General features: G+C 37.8%; 2 protein-coding genes across 6 annotated transcripts; one reads left to right on the forward strand and one right to left on the reverse strand.

Annotated features, from left to right (window-relative positions):
• Positions 1-2,239: 2,239 nt before the first annotated feature.
• LOC307141129 (zinc finger and SCAN domain-containing protein 29) lies at positions 2,240-12,923 on the forward strand. Of its 2 annotated transcripts, XR_013818323.1 has the most exons (5): positions 2,263-2,759; positions 5,430-5,831; positions 9,929-10,502; positions 11,244-11,348; positions 11,676-12,923. XR_013818323.1 is itself a non-coding variant. In XM_079841091.1 (3 exons), the coding sequence occupies exons 1-3, from the start codon at positions 2,357-2,359 to the stop codon at positions 10,204-10,206; spliced, it is 1,083 nt and encodes a 360-aa protein (XP_079697217.1). In that variant the 5' UTR covers positions 2,240-2,356; the 3' UTR covers positions 10,207-11,047. The 2 variants fall into 2 exon arrangements, 1 of the variants encoding a protein (XP_079697217.1); XM_079841091.1 differs by lacking the exons at positions 11,244-11,348; positions 11,676-12,923 and having other exon boundaries at positions 2,240-2,759; positions 9,929-11,047.
• Positions 12,924-12,930: 7 nt separating this feature from the next.
• On the reverse strand, positions 12,931-16,492 carry LOC307141125 (uncharacterized protein). Of its 4 annotated transcripts, none has more exons than XM_079841086.1 (3): positions 15,438-16,492; positions 14,235-14,288; positions 12,931-14,119 (listed from the first exon to the last, which is right to left on the reverse strand). In XM_079841086.1, exons 2-3 carry the CDS (start codon positions 14,247-14,249, stop codon positions 13,022-13,024), a joined length of 1,113 nt encoding a protein of 370 aa, XP_079697212.1. In that variant the 5' UTR covers positions 14,250-14,288; positions 15,438-16,492; the 3' UTR covers positions 12,931-13,021. The 4 variants fall into 4 exon arrangements, with proteins under 4 accessions (XP_079697212.1, XP_079697213.1, XP_079697210.1 ...); XM_079841087.1 differs by having other exon boundaries at positions 14,235-14,337; positions 16,321-16,468; XM_079841084.1 differs by lacking the exon at positions 14,235-14,288 and having other exon boundaries at positions 16,321-16,472.
• Between the last annotated feature and the right edge of the window lie 308 nt (positions 16,493-16,800).

The following is a 16,800-nucleotide window of genomic DNA, read 5'->3' on the forward strand; positions in this document are numbered from 1 at the left end:
CTCTACACAATTAAAATAGGTTTTATGCTAGACGTCACATGTATACAAACAGGAAAACAGGTCTCATTGCATCCTCTTGTCTGAGAAAGTGTTAACGGCAGTACAAACAGACAGCGATATCTCTGGACTTTTAAGGTAATCAGCTAACCTAGCTCTTTTTATTGTTTGTCTTATTCGATTTAAATATCTAAATGTACGTGGGAAGAAGAAAAATATAAAACTTTTAGATAGCAATCTACATATGCAATGAACATTGGTTATTCTCTTCTGTGCTCGCTCCTTTGAAGGAGGCTCTATAAAACAGCTCTATTTCATGAAGCACATACAAAAGACCTAAACCGGAAGCGATGAGACCTGTTTTACAGAATACGGCGGGTTGTTGCGCATAATCCCCATTACAGTGACTGTTCGTCCGTTGTCAATGACTTGGTGTTGTTAATGAATCTGTTGAATGAACAATTCAATGACTAGTTCACAACACAACTCACTTGTCGCTCCCTACTGACGTCGTGCTGTAATCTTCACAAAAAGCCATTGGATTGATCTTTTTACTACTCCTGTTGGGATGAAAGCGCATTTTAGAGCCACTTGAAGGGCTCTGCTGAACTGGTGGCCACAACCATCATCCACCTCGAACCAGGAACCAATATAGACCTTTCCCATAGACAGTAAAAGAAATGGACACAGCGACCCCATAGATTCACGGAGAAAAAGTGAAGTTAAGTAGAAGCACTCACTTCCTGATGGCTGAGCGTACTGCGCAGCCTCAGAATTAGCTTGATGACGTAGATGTGACGTGAGCAACCTGTCCGACAGTGGCAAGTCTTCTAGTAGTTGTGCAAAGTGAAATCTGAATCACGTTGTTGAAATATTTTGTCCCGTTGCTTTTGGCTCTCTATGGGCTTCTCCACATGCTTCTGCCTTGACTTTATCGGACTTTATGGCTCCACGTCCCCCCGATTGCCTCATAGACAGTAAAAGATTGCCTGCGAGCTTCTCCTCCTGTCCATACGGTAATTTCTCTACTGCGCGCAGAGAGTCGCGTGGTTATGACGCAATCATTAGCCTATTTTTTACAAAAACGGCTTCTATGGGGCGATAGTCTAAGATACAAGGTAATGGAGCCTTTGTCGTGTTTCTTTAGAAATAAACAATGGACAAATGGAGTCTTTAAACACCTCAGATGTAAAGTTATTCGCTGTCAAAGTGACACAAAAATGAATGGGAGTCAATGGGATGCTAACAGCAGGTGATGGCTTGGTTAGCAATGGCTGCCCCTATGGAAGGTACGCTTTTTTACGTATTTGTGACCGGAAATACGCAATTGTCGTGGTAATCTGATGGTGAAGTTCGACGGAAATGGATTAAGGCTATCTGGCGGGATGAAGGACCAATTAAAAAGGGGAGCACTTATGTCTGAAGAAGACACTTCACATTAGACGACTACGTTTTAGGGATCACTGTTCCTAGCCTTTTTCCTTGGAATGATTTCACCCCTAAAGGAAAAAGGGACCCTTGCAAATATTTTACTACAGCTAACTTAAAGGATTTAAAAGCATTCCTTTCCTCATATCGCTGTGCCTAATTCCCTGGCTATGTTCTTGTGTTGTAGCCTACTTTGAGGCTACGCTTCATTGTGGATATTTTTTTATTATAATCAAATGACATACCACATAGGCTACTCTTACATGATCAACTTAAGCAAATTCTAAATTTAGCAAAATGCCTCCATACATATTGTGAAAATATTTTGTTTTAAAATATATAACCTTGATGTTAATCAACATTATTTTGTATTATATTTAGTTTCATGTTTATCATTTATTCATATTCAGTGCTATGCCTCCTCTAAAAAAAAATTGTAAACATATATTATTATAGATTGTCTGTTAAAATAAAAATATATCTATAATTTTATAAAAAGTATTATGTTGTCCGGACAAACAAGATAGCATCTTGGTCAAGGAAGACGTGTCATGTAACGCTGATTCTTTATAGCTACGTAGTCTGAGATTTATGTAAATAGGCCTAATTGTTCATTTCCATAAAATAAATACTGTTATCCACAGGGCTTTATAATTTCACTAAATTGAATGAAGGACTGAATGAATTAGTTAATTCTCAATCACCAATAGGTATTCTAGATGAGACCATGGATGAGACAGATATGTTTTTCTGATGTGTTGAGGCTTGACAGGAACTCCGCTTCCGCAACGATTACGTATTTCCGGTTATTGCCAGGGGGCGGGAAAATGTGACGTCGCCAGGAAACATTTTCAAAACAACAGTCTTTCTAGCTGTAGCTATCGTGCTATAGTCTGGAGGTGCAGTGCCTTTTAACTGTAAATCACACAAAATGTCCGAAACCAGAACTGTACAGCACTGGTCTTCAGAAGAAACCAGCGTGCTGCTCGCGATATGGGCTTCTTCAGAGATCCAGGAGAAATTGGAGAGCTCGACAAGGAAGAAGAGAGTGTATGACGAGATGAGCCAAGAAATGCTGAACGGCGGCTTCAGTCGCTCGACCGAACAAATAATAAACAAATTAAAAAAGCTTAAGAAGGAGTACAGGGACCAGAAAAGGAAACCAAGTGAACGCGGCAGTGCACATATCAATAAAACCTTCGACCATGTCCATGACGTTATGGAGTCTGTGCTAAGACACCGGCCAGCCAGTCAACCTACCGGGGCCTTGAATTCAGCGATGGTCACACTCGAGACAAGCGACGACTCGCCCGTGTTCTCTGACGCTGACCCAGGTAAGTTTTCCACAATTCGTGTTTCTCTGTATACAGTGTTATCCTGTGTACGGTTACTGTTAAACCTAGTAGGGGCATACAATTACACTCATAACACGCATGTGAAAGAAGAAACAACGACAGAAATGTATAGTTTAATGATAATAATGAAATCAAATTTGTAAACATTTTTTTAGGTCGAATGTGCTCGATGACTGATGTAAAATGTATTGTCGCCCAACTCTAATCTGCCAAAAATGACTATAGATATTACAAATATCAACATCATGATTTTCTATTAAGCTCCATTAAATCATTGTGTATTGTGAAAATCCACATACAAATAAAACTGACTTCCTCACATTTAAGGTGGGACAAAAAAACGATCCAAGTTTTAATTTTTACTTTGTATTCATAACTGATACATTGTGAATGCAAAAAGAAATTAGCTCTCTCTTTTTTTAATTAAATCAGTTTTTGGGTCGTCTGACTTTGGTTCTTTTTTAAGTGGACTTATCTGTAAGTAACATCTTTTTTAAGCAGTAGAGTGTGAGCACCTTGACTCACTTCAGAGAAAAAAACGTTGCTTTTTAGGTTTTGCATGTATTTTGAGAATAAGAGCTATTACTGTGTTAAATTGTATATTATGCCTGTTTGTCTTAGCTTTGATAACCAAGCAATAAGACAAGTGTCAATGGAAAATGGCTTGACACCCTGTCACAATTAAGGCAGAAGAAGAGGTCTGCTGACTTCACTTACACTTTGGATTCACAAGTGAAAGTAGGGATGCACCGAAATGAAAATTCTTGGCCGAAACCGAAAACCGAAAAAGAGGAAACCAAGGCCGAAAACCGAAACACCGAAACACCGAAATAAATTATGCCAATTATTAGTACCATTGCATTTATGGCTAAGACTGTGTACTAACTTTACTAAAATCAAGGCATTGTAATTGCATAAATTAATATTAAAGTTTCAAAGAATAAATCAATTACAAATTATGCCAATATTTATTTAGCACATTGCAACAATGCACAGTATAAAATAAAATTCAAACTAAAATGTTTAACTTGACCCCACTCATTTGTGCATTAAATAATAATGTACAGGCCTACCGAAAGGTTTTTAAATTAAATGTTCTCTCATAAAAACAAAGTACATTTAGGTCTAGTGCATTTTAAATTGTTCTCTGTAGGACTACTACAAGAAAGTGCATTCAGAACAAGTGCAACTGCTTAAAGATACAACTATTTTCTCTGTAGGCCTTCAACATAATAGTGTATCAAAGCACAGACTGCCATAGCCCATATGTTAACTGTAGAATAGGGGTGTAACGGTACACAAAACTGACGGTTCGGTACAGCAGTTTTACAAAATGACTTTTTATTTATTTTTATTGGTTTACTGGGAAAAAAAAGTATCTGTTCTTAAATGAATTAAATTATAACTAAAAGTGTATTGAAGATATTGCTGTAAACTATATAGGGAGCCCTTACTTGCACATTAATATTAAAGGTTAACAACAGAGCCCAAACTATTAGCCTAAATTCAGTTGCTATTTATTTTTAGGTCTAATAATCAACACTCAAATAACATAGTACGCAAACATGCAAACTTCACATAAGGCAGTTTTTGCAATAACTAATAATCTAATAATAAAATAGTTTTTTCTCCAATTCGTTGTTGAAATATAATCATTTATACACAGTGTCTGTCATTTTCATGACAGGTTTATTTAAACATACAGGAAATAATCAAGACATCATTAACAGGTTAAGTAGAATATAATGAATATAACGGCTAATATAGGTCATATATGTAGTGAAAGAGTTGATTTACTCTAGTGAATAAAATTCTGTGGACACTGAATGACTGCCTGAGGTAAATGTGATGCTAAAGTTGCATGACATTGTTTAGGCTAGTTTACAAGCAGTTATATTGACGTCTTTTCGCTGTTGAAACACTGATTGAGCGATTACACCACATATATACGTGACAGTAAGTTGTAATGTATCCTCAACATACCTTAGATATTCATTCATGTTTATTCTTAAGGAAGAGATGATCGATCGCGCTCACAGATGATCGCGTTCGCGCGCCGCGGCTTGAACTGTGATGTGATCAGTGATGCCACATTAAAGAGCGTCAAAACGGCATTTATCGTTTGAATTTCGTGATTCATGTTGATCGATGTTTGTGTGGGAACTCACAGTGAAGTCTGTTCCTCTTCTCATCGAGAACATGAGCTCTGGCTGTCTGTGCTTGTACATGGAGCTGACGTGGGTGTTTCTCAAATATACTGCTTCAGACAAGCACGTGCAGGTCGCGGTTTCTGTTTGCGTCATCACAACATTTCGGCCATGTTGTTTCGGTGATAAAAGTATTTCGGCCGAAAACCGAAAATGCACTTTTGGGCCATTTTCGGCCGAAAATTTTCGGTGGCCGAATATTCGGTGCATCCCTAAGTGAAAGCAAAGAAAACTAGGTTCTTTTTTATTCAGTCCACTTTTGTGTCATCTAAAAGGTCTGACTTAAGTTTAAAATAGGCTCAACTTTGAAGAATAACTTTATTTCTATAACCTAGACCAACTTTAGTTTTTGCACACACTTCTGATCATGAGATCTACTATGTCAAATTACGAACATCCTTATGAACAAAGTTACTGAACAAAGTATTTTTTTTGTTTGTAGGTACTAGAGTATCCGAGTTCAAAACTGCAAAGCATTGGACTTCAGAGGAAACCAGCACGCTGCTTGCGATATGGTCTTCCACGGAGATCCAGGGGAGATTGGTGAGCTTGAAAAGAAAGAAAAGAGTGTATGACGACATATGCCAAGAGATGGTAAATGCTGGATTTACCCGTACAACCGACCAAATCATAAACAAACTAAAAAAACTTAAGAAGGAGTTCAGGGACCAAAAGAAGGAGCCAAGTATAAGCAGCAGCCCACCGAGCAATAAATCCTCCAGCCATGTTGATATGGATGCTGTGCTGGAACACCTACCAGCGAGTCATTTTACTGAGGCATTAAATTCAGCGACCGCCATGCTCGAATCAAACACTGAATCGCTGTCTTCTGCAGCTGATCTTGGTAAGTTTTTATCTAACTTAGTTGTACTCTTTTATACTTGCTTTCCTAATGTTTACTGCAAAAGAATAATATACCTAAGCTCATAGGTTTGGCAAGATTAGCAAGTAGAATCCAGGGCTCTACATAGCGACCATTTTGGGCGCATTTGCGCCTGAAAATTACTGTGTGCGACTGTGAAAAAATATTTAGGCGCACCGGTGCGAGGGACCCGATCGATTCTCATGAATAAATGTAGCCTATAATACAATCGGAATAAAAAAACTACAACTGCCAAAGTGCATCAACACTGACAGAGCAACAGTTGCGCTTCGTACTGCGATCGACTGCTTGTCATGCCTTCTGTCAGCAGAGCATGTGCAAAAAACGTGTGCAACGGACTACACTTCACAGATTGTTTACTAGGTGAAACGGGTGTGACACAGCCATGCGCACTTACCAGACGCCTCGCGCTGATGTTTATTTGCAGCCAAATATGTCACCAAATTTGGATTATCATAAACAAGGTCAGAAATTAACGGGGGCTTGGGGCAAAAATGCCACCAAAAATGAATTACTAAATAATAATTTTAAAAAGCCCCTGTATGAGTTCTTGATTTAATCTTTAGGCTATAAGCTTCAGTCCACAACTTTTCTCGTGTTTAAAAATTACTAGATGTATATATGAGAGTACATCATGAATCCATTTTCCAAACCGTGTTTTTATCTTACCCTGAATCACTACGGTACACATATAATAAGTGTTTATATTCTGACTTATTTTATTCCAGTTTGGGTTTCAGCGCTGCGGAGGAGCACAGTCCCTGTGTGACTCGCCATAGGCATAAACAGAGAGAAGTAGATCCGGTGTCCTGACATTTCATCCTACCCGTCAGATTGTCCTACCAAGGCTTACTGCCAGGGATGGAAATTAGCACCCGCCACCAGCCAAATGCGGGTGATTTTGTGTTGTGGCGGGTAGATTCGCTTCACCTACCGGCCACCGTGGCGGGTAAATAAAAATAGCATAGCCGACTGTTTCAGCTGGACGGCGGACACTTTTAGAGGAGTCACACCTTCAAAAAGAAATGTGCCGTTACAAATCAAATTCACAATATGCAGTAGAGAAGTTAATTTGCGCGTGGTTGCGTTAAGCGGCTTTATTGCCATAGCGGCGGAGTCTCGAGATCATGCGCTGGAAACGTGCGCGGTTTTTTAAAGACATATCGAGCTCGCGTCGCATCCATCGTTTGAACGCAAGAGGATCTCCAGATATAGAGCTGAATAGAAAAAAAGGTATCAATGGGTCTGTCCAGTAACTCGTGATGAACCTCAGGCGAACTGCACACTTTATGAGAAGCATTTCAGTTGCTCAGACTGACTGACTTAAAGCAGCAGCAGTGACACCGAGAGAGACCGGATAGCTGGACCAAATGGCTTCAGCCAAGTGCAAGCAAAACTCACGTAGGCAGGCTATCTGACGTTTCACATGGGGTTTATTATCAGCGCCATTCCCATGCACTAATGGGGTAACGTTAGTTTGCAACACTTCACTGACAACAGCGTTATTGAATGGAAAAATAAACGATAAAGAGCAACAGAAATATATAAAGCATACATGCAGCTCACAGCTCGTGCTCCATCTAAGGACTGCCCACTCAGCGAGTGAGTAAAATAAGTGCCTTCCCCCTTAAAGGAGCAGCACCGAATTGTACTTGTTACAAGGTATAGGTCTATTGTTTTTTTAAATGGATAATATATTTATATAATATTCCATACATTATCAGAGCTTGGCAGACAGAATTATTATATATTTTTAGACAGGTTAATTAATAGATTATTGCCTAATTAATGTTATTATTAATGTATAATTTTAATCATACATAATAAATAATCCTGCCATATAAAGTTTGCCCTTTATTAAAATAATATTTAGATAAAAATTGGACAAATAATTACATAATAACAGTCAAAATTTAAGTAAATTAATACAAAATTTAACAATTTTGAATTTCAGAATTGTCAAAAAAGTGATTAGTGGTTCAGAATGACTGCTTAAAGGGACAGTTCACCCAAAAATGAAAATTCTGTCATCATTTACTCACCCTCAAGTTGTTCCAAACATGTACACATTTCTTTGTTATGTTGAACACATTGGAAGATTCATTCCTACTATGGAAGTCATTGGTGCCCCCAAAGCAGCCTGGGTACAAACTTTCAGCAAAATATCTTCTTTTGTGTTCAGCAGAACAAAGAAACTCATACAGGTTTGGAACATCATGAGGGAGAGTAAATGATGACAGAATGTTTTAGTTTTGGGTGAACTATCCCTTTAAAGTGCACCAAATAGGCTTTAGAAATAAATTAAATAATCAAATGTAAAATAATATAAAAATGTTACATTGTCGTGAATGGGTGTCCCTTATTTTGCCACACTGAAGGTGGCAACCCTAGTATGTCGTCAACACGCTTCAGAAGATGCCAAAACTAATAGTTTCATTGTTGGGACTAAAAACCTAAAACTGGAAGCCATAAAAGACCACGAATCATCCAAATGCCACATCCATTAATCTGCCCTACTCATTTAATGAAATTAATATCAGTTCATGGTTTGTGTGTGTATAAGAGAGAAAGAGAAAATGCCAGTATTTCATTGAGACTTGAGATTAAATAAACTGCTGAAGTATTGTAGAGCTTGTAGTATTAATTTTCACATGCAGTTACACATTGTCGGTTAAAAACAAGAAATGGCTGGTAAAAACATTGAGTGGCTGGTAGATTTTGAAATCCTCCAGCCACAGTGGCCGGTAGACAAAAAATTTAATTTCCATCCCTGCTTACTGCGCATGCCCACATCAATATTTTTTATTTTTATTTTTTATATTTACATTTTAAGGGTAGGTTTAGGGTAGGGATAGGGGTAGGTGTGGATATTAATGGATATTAATAAAGTAAATCACATTAATATGATTCTTGTAGCACAATCTGATAGGTAGCATTTTACATCCATATTTAATATTTATTTATTTAAAATATTTACATAGTTTTAAGGGTAGGTTCAGGGTAGGGGTAGGTATGGATATTAATAAAGCCTCAAATCAGATGAATATGATGCTGGTAGCACAATCTGATAGGCAGCATTTTTTGCTGTCGAATTGTGCTACCTACTGTTTTAATGGGAGGTAGCAAATTCTGACAAGGTAGGACAAATCGTCAGAAAACCGGCTGCAATGTTCTTCCGCGAGACGCATGCAGTTCTGTTTATTAGCGCCAGAGCGCCAAAAGTTACTGACTGCTATTGCTCCGAGTTGGCATGATTGCAAACGTAATACTGACCTTGTACAAAAGTCCAATAGACAAGCTGATGTTAAGTAACAACGTTTTAGCCACAATACTGTTTATTTTGTGAAAATCAAAACTACACCATAACTGTTGCGCATCTTCAAGCGGTTCGATTCGAGTGAATCTGCGTTTGAACGATTGAATCAATGACACCTACTGGCGGTTTTATTTTCATATTTATACTTTGCATGAACTTTTTATTTAAAATATCAAACTTTTAAAGTTTAACTTGTACATAACCCATTTCTAAATTCAAAAACGTATATTTAAAACATTCATACAACATTATTTACCCATGAGCTGCGCGCATCCCGTCGTCTTAAACAGTCAAAACAGCACTTCAGATAGAGCTGCTGTGCCACTTCTACACTGCAAAGATGGATCTTTTGATGCTGATTTACTTAGATTGGTAACAGTCTGATTGTGTCGTATTGCTCTAACTGAATTTATTGTTTAAATTAACATTTTAAAAACCACTTTTCTAATTTAATTGAAGAAATTGATAAGATTATCCATATATTTAATAAGATTAGAAAACATTGCTCTTATAATGGTAAAAATTCCCCTGGACATTAATTTAAAGGGACAAAGATAGTCCTGTAATGGGAAAGTTATAATTGGAATGCGTGTTATTGATCAGAAAGTGCTCCTAAATTTTTGACTGTGCTCCTAATTTTTTTAAGTTAGGAGCACAAGTGCTCCTCAAGAAAAATGTTAACGTAGAGCCCTGGAATCACTACATGCTACTTTTCATGCTTCTGTTATTATATTGCATACAGACTGTTCAGTCAACGAGGTGCTGGACCAAGCTGAATCGTCCTTTAACGCCTCTCAAACCCAACCAAGAAAGTCTCTGGGAACAACCAGAAGAAAGAAGAAGGATTCAAACCAGGAGCTGCTGGAATACTTGCAAACTGCTGATGAACGGTTTATGGCACACGCCAAAGAACTTAATACTGCCATTCTTAATAAAATGGATGACGCTACAAATTCTGTGCTGGGACTATTGGGACGCATGGTGGCGCTAATGGAGCGACAGCAGGGAAACAAGCCATGAACTCAGGATTGCTTTTGCACACTTTATTCTCAATTGCACACTTCTGGCATCAAAATATGATCATTTTCTCTACTCCTGAAATGACTATTCTTTTTGACATGGGTACCGAATATCTCCACATGGAATTAGTTTAGCAAACTACCAGAAGGTGACGAGGTCTTAAACCTTTTTCCCTATTCCCTTATGGTCCTGGTTTCTGGCCCAGTGGAATTTTTGTCCAGGGAAAAAGGAGGATCACAAAATATTGACTGCCATTGCTTTGCTGCATCTATGAAAAGCCTTTGATTGGTGTGAAGGTAAAGTTATAGGCTTCTAAAGGCAAGCTCACACTACACAACTATGAGACTACATGAATCACCATGGTGCTCACACTACACAAAAAGTTTTGTCTTAGCAGCGCTCGTATTACACAACACAATGCCGATAAGGTGCACAAACTACAAGATCTTTGGCCAAGCGACAACCCTAGACCAACAACGAAAAAAAAAACGTTTTCTCACATGAATTCACGCAAGACATTAGAGAGCCGCTTATGCTCGCTGCCCAAGACATATGTGCAGAAAAAAAAAGAAAATACAGAAATACAGATGGGGACTGGCTGTCCAAGTCTGTTCAGCAAAAACTGATGGAAAATAAAATGTATCATAATGTTAAGTATACAGTAAAAAAACACTTATTTACATTTTTTTTTTAAATTCTTGTTAGTATAAAACAATTTTCAAATTGTCACCCTGCTATCATGTCAATTAAGGTAAATGAGCAGTTTACCATGTCATTTCATCCCTCGCGCTACAAGATCACGTGGCGATAATATCAAACAGGTTTGAAAATAATCACGTCTGTGACTGCTCGAGAAATGCTCATATTTGAGGAGCATCAGCAACTTTGACGACTTGGCAACGATTCGGGAGTTTTGTTGCAGACCTTGGAAATCTGTGCCAAAAGTCGTGTAGTGTGAGCCTGCCTTAACTTGTAGCTACATCACATTAACCATGAACTGTATTCTGGTGTTTAACAGATTTGATTTTCATTTGTAGTGAAAATTTTGGGATGCTCTGTTGTGGCCAGCCTCAAACCACTCTTCGTGAGTGATTAAACACTGTTGATGTCAATGAGGGTTCATCATGCACCATAATGGAATCGTAAGTTCAAGAAAACAATGACAATTAAGTCCATCCTGGTGTTGTAGGCAGTAAGCTGGCATTAACGATTAATACTTTTCCCATTCAGTTGCATTAGAGGTTGTGTTGGGTTATGTTTTGGAGGAGCTACCATGAAATCAGTAATTGTATTTTATTGTATGGCTCCATATGCAAATTATCAGTAATATAGCAGTATGTTTAAGTTTACACTGCTATATGATTGAAGTGATAAAAAAAAAGGCTAGGATAAAATGATTATTGTTGTAAATCGCTGATCTTTTTACATTTAACACACTTCTGTCCTGGCTTTTTGTTCATGTCATACAGGCACAAGAGCTTGACCTGGTGCAAATGATGACTCTTGAAGGACTGAGGCACCACCAGACTTCTTGGATTAAAGGGTTAGTTCACCTGAAAATTAAAATTAGCCCATGATTTACTCACCCTCAAGTCATCCTAGGTCTATATGACATTTTTCTTTCAGACGAGTTATATTAAAAAAAGTCCTGGCTAATCCAAGCATTATAATGGAAGTGAATTGTCTCGTTTATGAAGTCCATAAAAGTGCATCTATCAATCATATAACTCCTAAAAAAGGCCTTCTGAAGCAAAGTAGTGTGTTTGTGTGAGAAAAATCTCCATATTCTACTTTTGAGACTAAAATAACTACCAGCGGATTGCCATACGCACCGATTTACGGCGAAAGAGTAATCCTTGACCCTTGGCGTATGGGTATTGACGAACGCAGAAGCGCAGAGGATAGAGCAAAACAAAACACAAGTCATGAAATAGAGTCTAAAATTAGAATTTTTAAAGAGTAATTTCCATAAAAGAGGGGCTTGAGTTTGTTGCCCAGCCCTATCCGCGAGAGTCGTCAAAGCTTGCGATGCCTCTATACATCGCGTCATGGGTTACTCTTTTGCCGTAAGTCGAATTGCGTACGGCTTTCTGCCGGAAGCTAGTTATTTTAGTCTATGAAGTTTTAAATATGGATATTTTTCTAAAACAGACACACCACTTCACTTCAGAAGGCCTTTATTAATCCCCCGGAGCCATGTGGAGCAGTTATATTATATAGATGGACGGACGGACAGACTTTTATGGACTTCAAAAATGAGACCATTCACTGCCATTCTAATGCTTGGATTAGCCAGGACTTTTTTTAATATTACTCTGATTTTATTCGTCTGAAAGAAGAATGTCATATACACCTAGGATGACTTGAGGGTGAGTAAATCATGGGTTAATTTAAATTTTTGGGTGAATTAACCCTTTAAGTTTGCTTCAAAGAACATGGCATTCTTTTGCATTCTATAGCTTGTACGTGCAGCCATCACGTCATTTATCTACATTCTAAATGACAGCCTAAAACAAATTACTGCAATGTAGTTGAGCCAATTCCCCATCGTACCCTTTTGTTGTAAATGCTGTTAAATTTAAACAGTTGTTAATTTTTGTTGCTTCATTTTTTTTGTGCCTGAAGTTTGCTTTTGTCTACTTGTTTGTACTTTATCAACACTTTTTACATTTGAAATTTTGCAATTTGAATACATTTGGTATTGCAATAAATTGTTTAAATAAATCATATACATTTCATTTATTTGAATATTCAAACCATAAGAAAGTAAGGAACAGAGGAAAAAACTATAGAAAAGGGCAATACAATTAAGCCGCTACATGAATTGTTCCTCTTCCTGTCTGCTAAAGTAGTTTAATAATGCTGCTTGTACATCCGTCCCTTCCGGTTGTCCGTGTTCTGTTAGTGCCTGAACAGGAGGCTGCATGTTCACATGACACGGGTCCTCACTGAAGTGGTCTCCACGTTCTTCACAAATATTGTGCAGCACACAGCAGGTCAAAACCATCTTCTTTATCAGCTCCAGTTTACAGTCATTCCTTTTTAAGAGACACCTCCATCGTGCCTTTAGCCTCCCAAAACTCAAGTCCACAACTGACCTTGCACTACTCATCCTGAAATTGAATGTTTGCTGCTGTGGGGTTAATCTGCCAGAGTCAGAAAATGGCTTCATGAGCCAGTTTTTCATAGGATAGGCAGAGTCTCCGATCAGGTAGTATCCAACATCACAGCCAGAGATGTGTACTTTATTATGGTTCAACAGTTGTCCATCATTCAAAATGTTCCACAAATAAGACTGTCTGAGGACCTGTGCGTCATGTACGCTTCCAGGATAGCCAACACACAAATCCCAGAAGAACCCTTTTCCATCCACTACTGCTTGCAGCACTATTGAATGCCACCCTTTTCTGTTAAAATAGTCACGAGTGTATTTTTCAGGTGCTATTATGGGGATGTGGCTTCCATCTATTGCACCAACACATTGTGGTACATTCCAGCGTTTTTCAAAAACCTCTGCCATCTCCTTTAACTTCATAGAATCTGGGGATTTTATGTGCACAGGCAGAAGAACTTTAATTGCAGCGTTGCAGAAGTCCTGCACACAGTTGAATACGGTGCTCACGCCAACCCCGAAAAGCTGACTGACACTTCTGTACTCATTTCCAGTGGCAAGCTTCCAAAGGGCGATGGCAATTCGTTTTTTTACAGGCACACACAAACGGAAATTGGTGTTCCTTCGTTCAAGCACATGTCTGAGACGGCAACATATGTACTCGAAAGACTCCCGCGAGACTCGGAAATTGTGGAGGAACTGTTCTGGTGTGAATTCAGGTACAATGGCATCCCACCACTTGTGCTCTCGTGGATATGACCACACAGTAGACGTCCGTCTTCTCATGATCACCAAGGCTATCTGTTGAGAAAATTAAGGTGTACAGAGTTTATGTAATGCCAACTTTTAATACAACTTTCTGCTATGGCAATATAAAAAAGCTTGAAGTAACAATAAACCATGTCAGGGTTCTTACTCGTGATGTCGGCATGAAACAGAAGTTGTGATGGTCTTTTATTCCCTATTGTGACTAGGGTTGGGAATCGTGAGAAATTTTCCGGTTCCGGTTCCGGTTCCGCCTAACGATTCCGGTTCCGATTCCGGTTCCATTAAAATTATTAAACAAATAGTGGTAAAAGAAAAAGGCACAATACGCAACTCAAACAATCCATTTTGTGTTTATTACTTGCTCTAAAATGTATTTAGGCCTACAGGTTGGCAATGTCAAAAAAGTCCTGTACTGTACATATATTACAGTATTAATTAAGCCATTCTTGCAACACATTTTTTTTCAAATGAACACCTCTGAAATTGTCTTATTACATTTTATCTCTCTGTCTCTGAATAAAACCAAGTTATAAATTATATTTATTAGTTATATTTATTAATTAGTTATATATTAATTTAATAGTAATTCAGTTATTCAGTGAACTTGTAAATAATAAATTGCAATTCAGCATTACAAAGGTAATTGTGCCTAAACGCTTACCTAAACCATGGTGACTCAACGGTTGACACATTATATATATATATATATATATATATATATATATATATATATATATATATATATATATAGGCCTTTCACTATAAATCTGGTATAAGCCCTGAGGCACTCTGTGCTGTAGCAAATGTTTTGTCAAATTGCTAGTGCAGCCTCCTTTGCATGTTATTAACTTTTCACGTGTTACATTTTGCTTCATTATCATTCATTCTTTGGAAATGAATCCATACTTGTGACTTTCTCTTCGCTTTGCTGGTGGTCAACGAGAAAATATCTGACGCAAAACCGTAAATGTGTAGCGCGAGGGCTTTCAGGCTGAACTGCGTTGCCCTCCTGGAAGCGGCAGGCAACGTAATTAATATTCATGATGAGGTGAGCCAGGGTTGCCAGGTTTTCACAACAAAACCCGCACAATTGCACAATCGTTTCAACCCGCGGACATGAAACACAGCCCGCGGCAACAGTGGAAAACGGGAAAGCGGGAAAATCACGGAGTTGGCAACACTGGCTGTCACTCGCTATGAAAGGATACGCTTCCAGCGCTTCGCACACACATTGCACTAGAACCGTTTTCGGAACCGAAACTTAGGAATTTCGCGCGGTTCTGGTATTTTTCAAAAATCAGTTTCGGTTCTGCATAAGAACCGGTTCTCGGTTCCCAACCCTAATTGTGACGTATATCTGAGCGAATTGCCTTCTCAAACAAGAATTTTTTTAGGACACTAGGTATTGATTGAATCGTGGTTTGCTATGTGATTGACAGTTTGCGCCTCGGGCCAGTAAACAGTCATCAGAGAAGAGATGTCATTGTAAAAGGAAGAAGTTATTTTGATCAAAAAAGATGTGCAGATAAAACATTTATATAAAACGCTGCAATATAACCCATTAAAAGTTTTTCAATTTAAAGTCACCGTGAATTTTCAGATCTTGACTCTACTCCTATCTTTAAGAAATCAACTATATGTTTTTTAATTGCACATTTACATTCCAAGACAGGGAAAATAGCACATTACAACATTATAAGGCACACTTACTAACAAGAAATTTTTTTGCAAGATTGAATATAATAATGGAATGACTTATTAACAAAAATGTAAATTAGGACAGCACTAAAATATTAAAATTTTTGACACAGGAGCATCAGTTTTCCGTCTTTCACAAAGTCACGAAGAAATAAAGTAAAGTAGGGTTTGCATTTCTATTTATTTACACATGTAAATGTGATATAACCAATAAAATTACCATGTTCGCAAGGTCAATATATTCTGCCACTGACTGCATAATTAATACGATTTATTTAGTATAATAATTACAATTTATTTAGTAACAACTTCAATTATTTTTTACAATGTCTCGCTCCCAACTGAAATTAGAAATATGACACATTTAACTAGCCTTAATCTTGCTCCGTACAGTTTAAATATAACGTCACACTATCCGACTATTTTCCAGGGCACTGAGGTAATTTCCCCATTGTGCATTGTTAACTTTTAACATGTTTTCCAGGACGCGAGGGAACCCTGCACGTTCATTATGCAAAAGATAATAACCGGGTTACCTGACGTCTTGAGCGTAGACGGTGTCTATGACACTGTCTTTGAACTGCATGAAGACGTTCAATTAAATTACTTTGGATGTTAAAATACGTTCTCAAAACTAGTAGACAGACCTGTAAACAATGACTATGGTGCGCCATGTTTGTCTGTGGGCGTCTATGTATTTACGTAGCTGTTTACGTCATCACGCGACACTTTTATCTTGCAACGTTATTAATTACTACATACGTAAATACCTCTTTGTGTAAAACATAACCCGAGAATATATTTGGTTGATAGTGAGAAAATGTGCCAGGTGGGTAAATAACATTCAATCAATGCCGCCTGTCCTGTTTAATTTATGCATCAGATGAGGTGATTGCTTTTTGGCACAAACATAAAATAATAAAATAGAAAATAATAAAAAAATAAAGTAAAATAAAACAAAAAGTATTATTATTATAATAAATAAACACACACACATTTAAAGCGCCATTCATAGC

The sequence above is a fragment of the Gobio gobio genome, assembly GCF_949357685.1.
Source record: "Gobio gobio genome assembly, chromosome: 17".
In the NCBI taxonomy this organism is placed as follows: Eukaryota; Metazoa; Chordata; class Actinopteri; order Cypriniformes; family Gobionidae; genus Gobio; species Gobio gobio.

Coding starts and splice junctions, on each gene's coding strand:
- LOC307141125 (XM_079841084.1), bottom strand. CDS start 16,458: ATGGCGCACCATAGTCATTGTTTACAGGTCTGTCTACTAGTTTTGAGA. Junction 14,120..16,320: donor GTCTACGCTCAAGACGTCAG/GTAACCCGGTTA, acceptor TTTTCTCAACAG/ATAGCCTTGGTGATCATGAG.
- LOC307141129 (XM_079841091.1), top strand. CDS start 2,357: ATGTCCGAAACCAGAACTGTACAGCACTGGTCTTCAGAAGAAACCAGC. Junction 2,760..5,429: donor GTTCTCTGACGCTGACCCAG/GTAAGTTTTCCA, acceptor TTTTGTTTGTAG/GTACTAGAGTATCCGAGTTC. Junction 5,832..9,928: donor GTCTTCTGCAGCTGATCTTG/GTAAGTTTTTAT, acceptor TATTGCATACAG/ACTGTTCAGTCAACGAGGTG.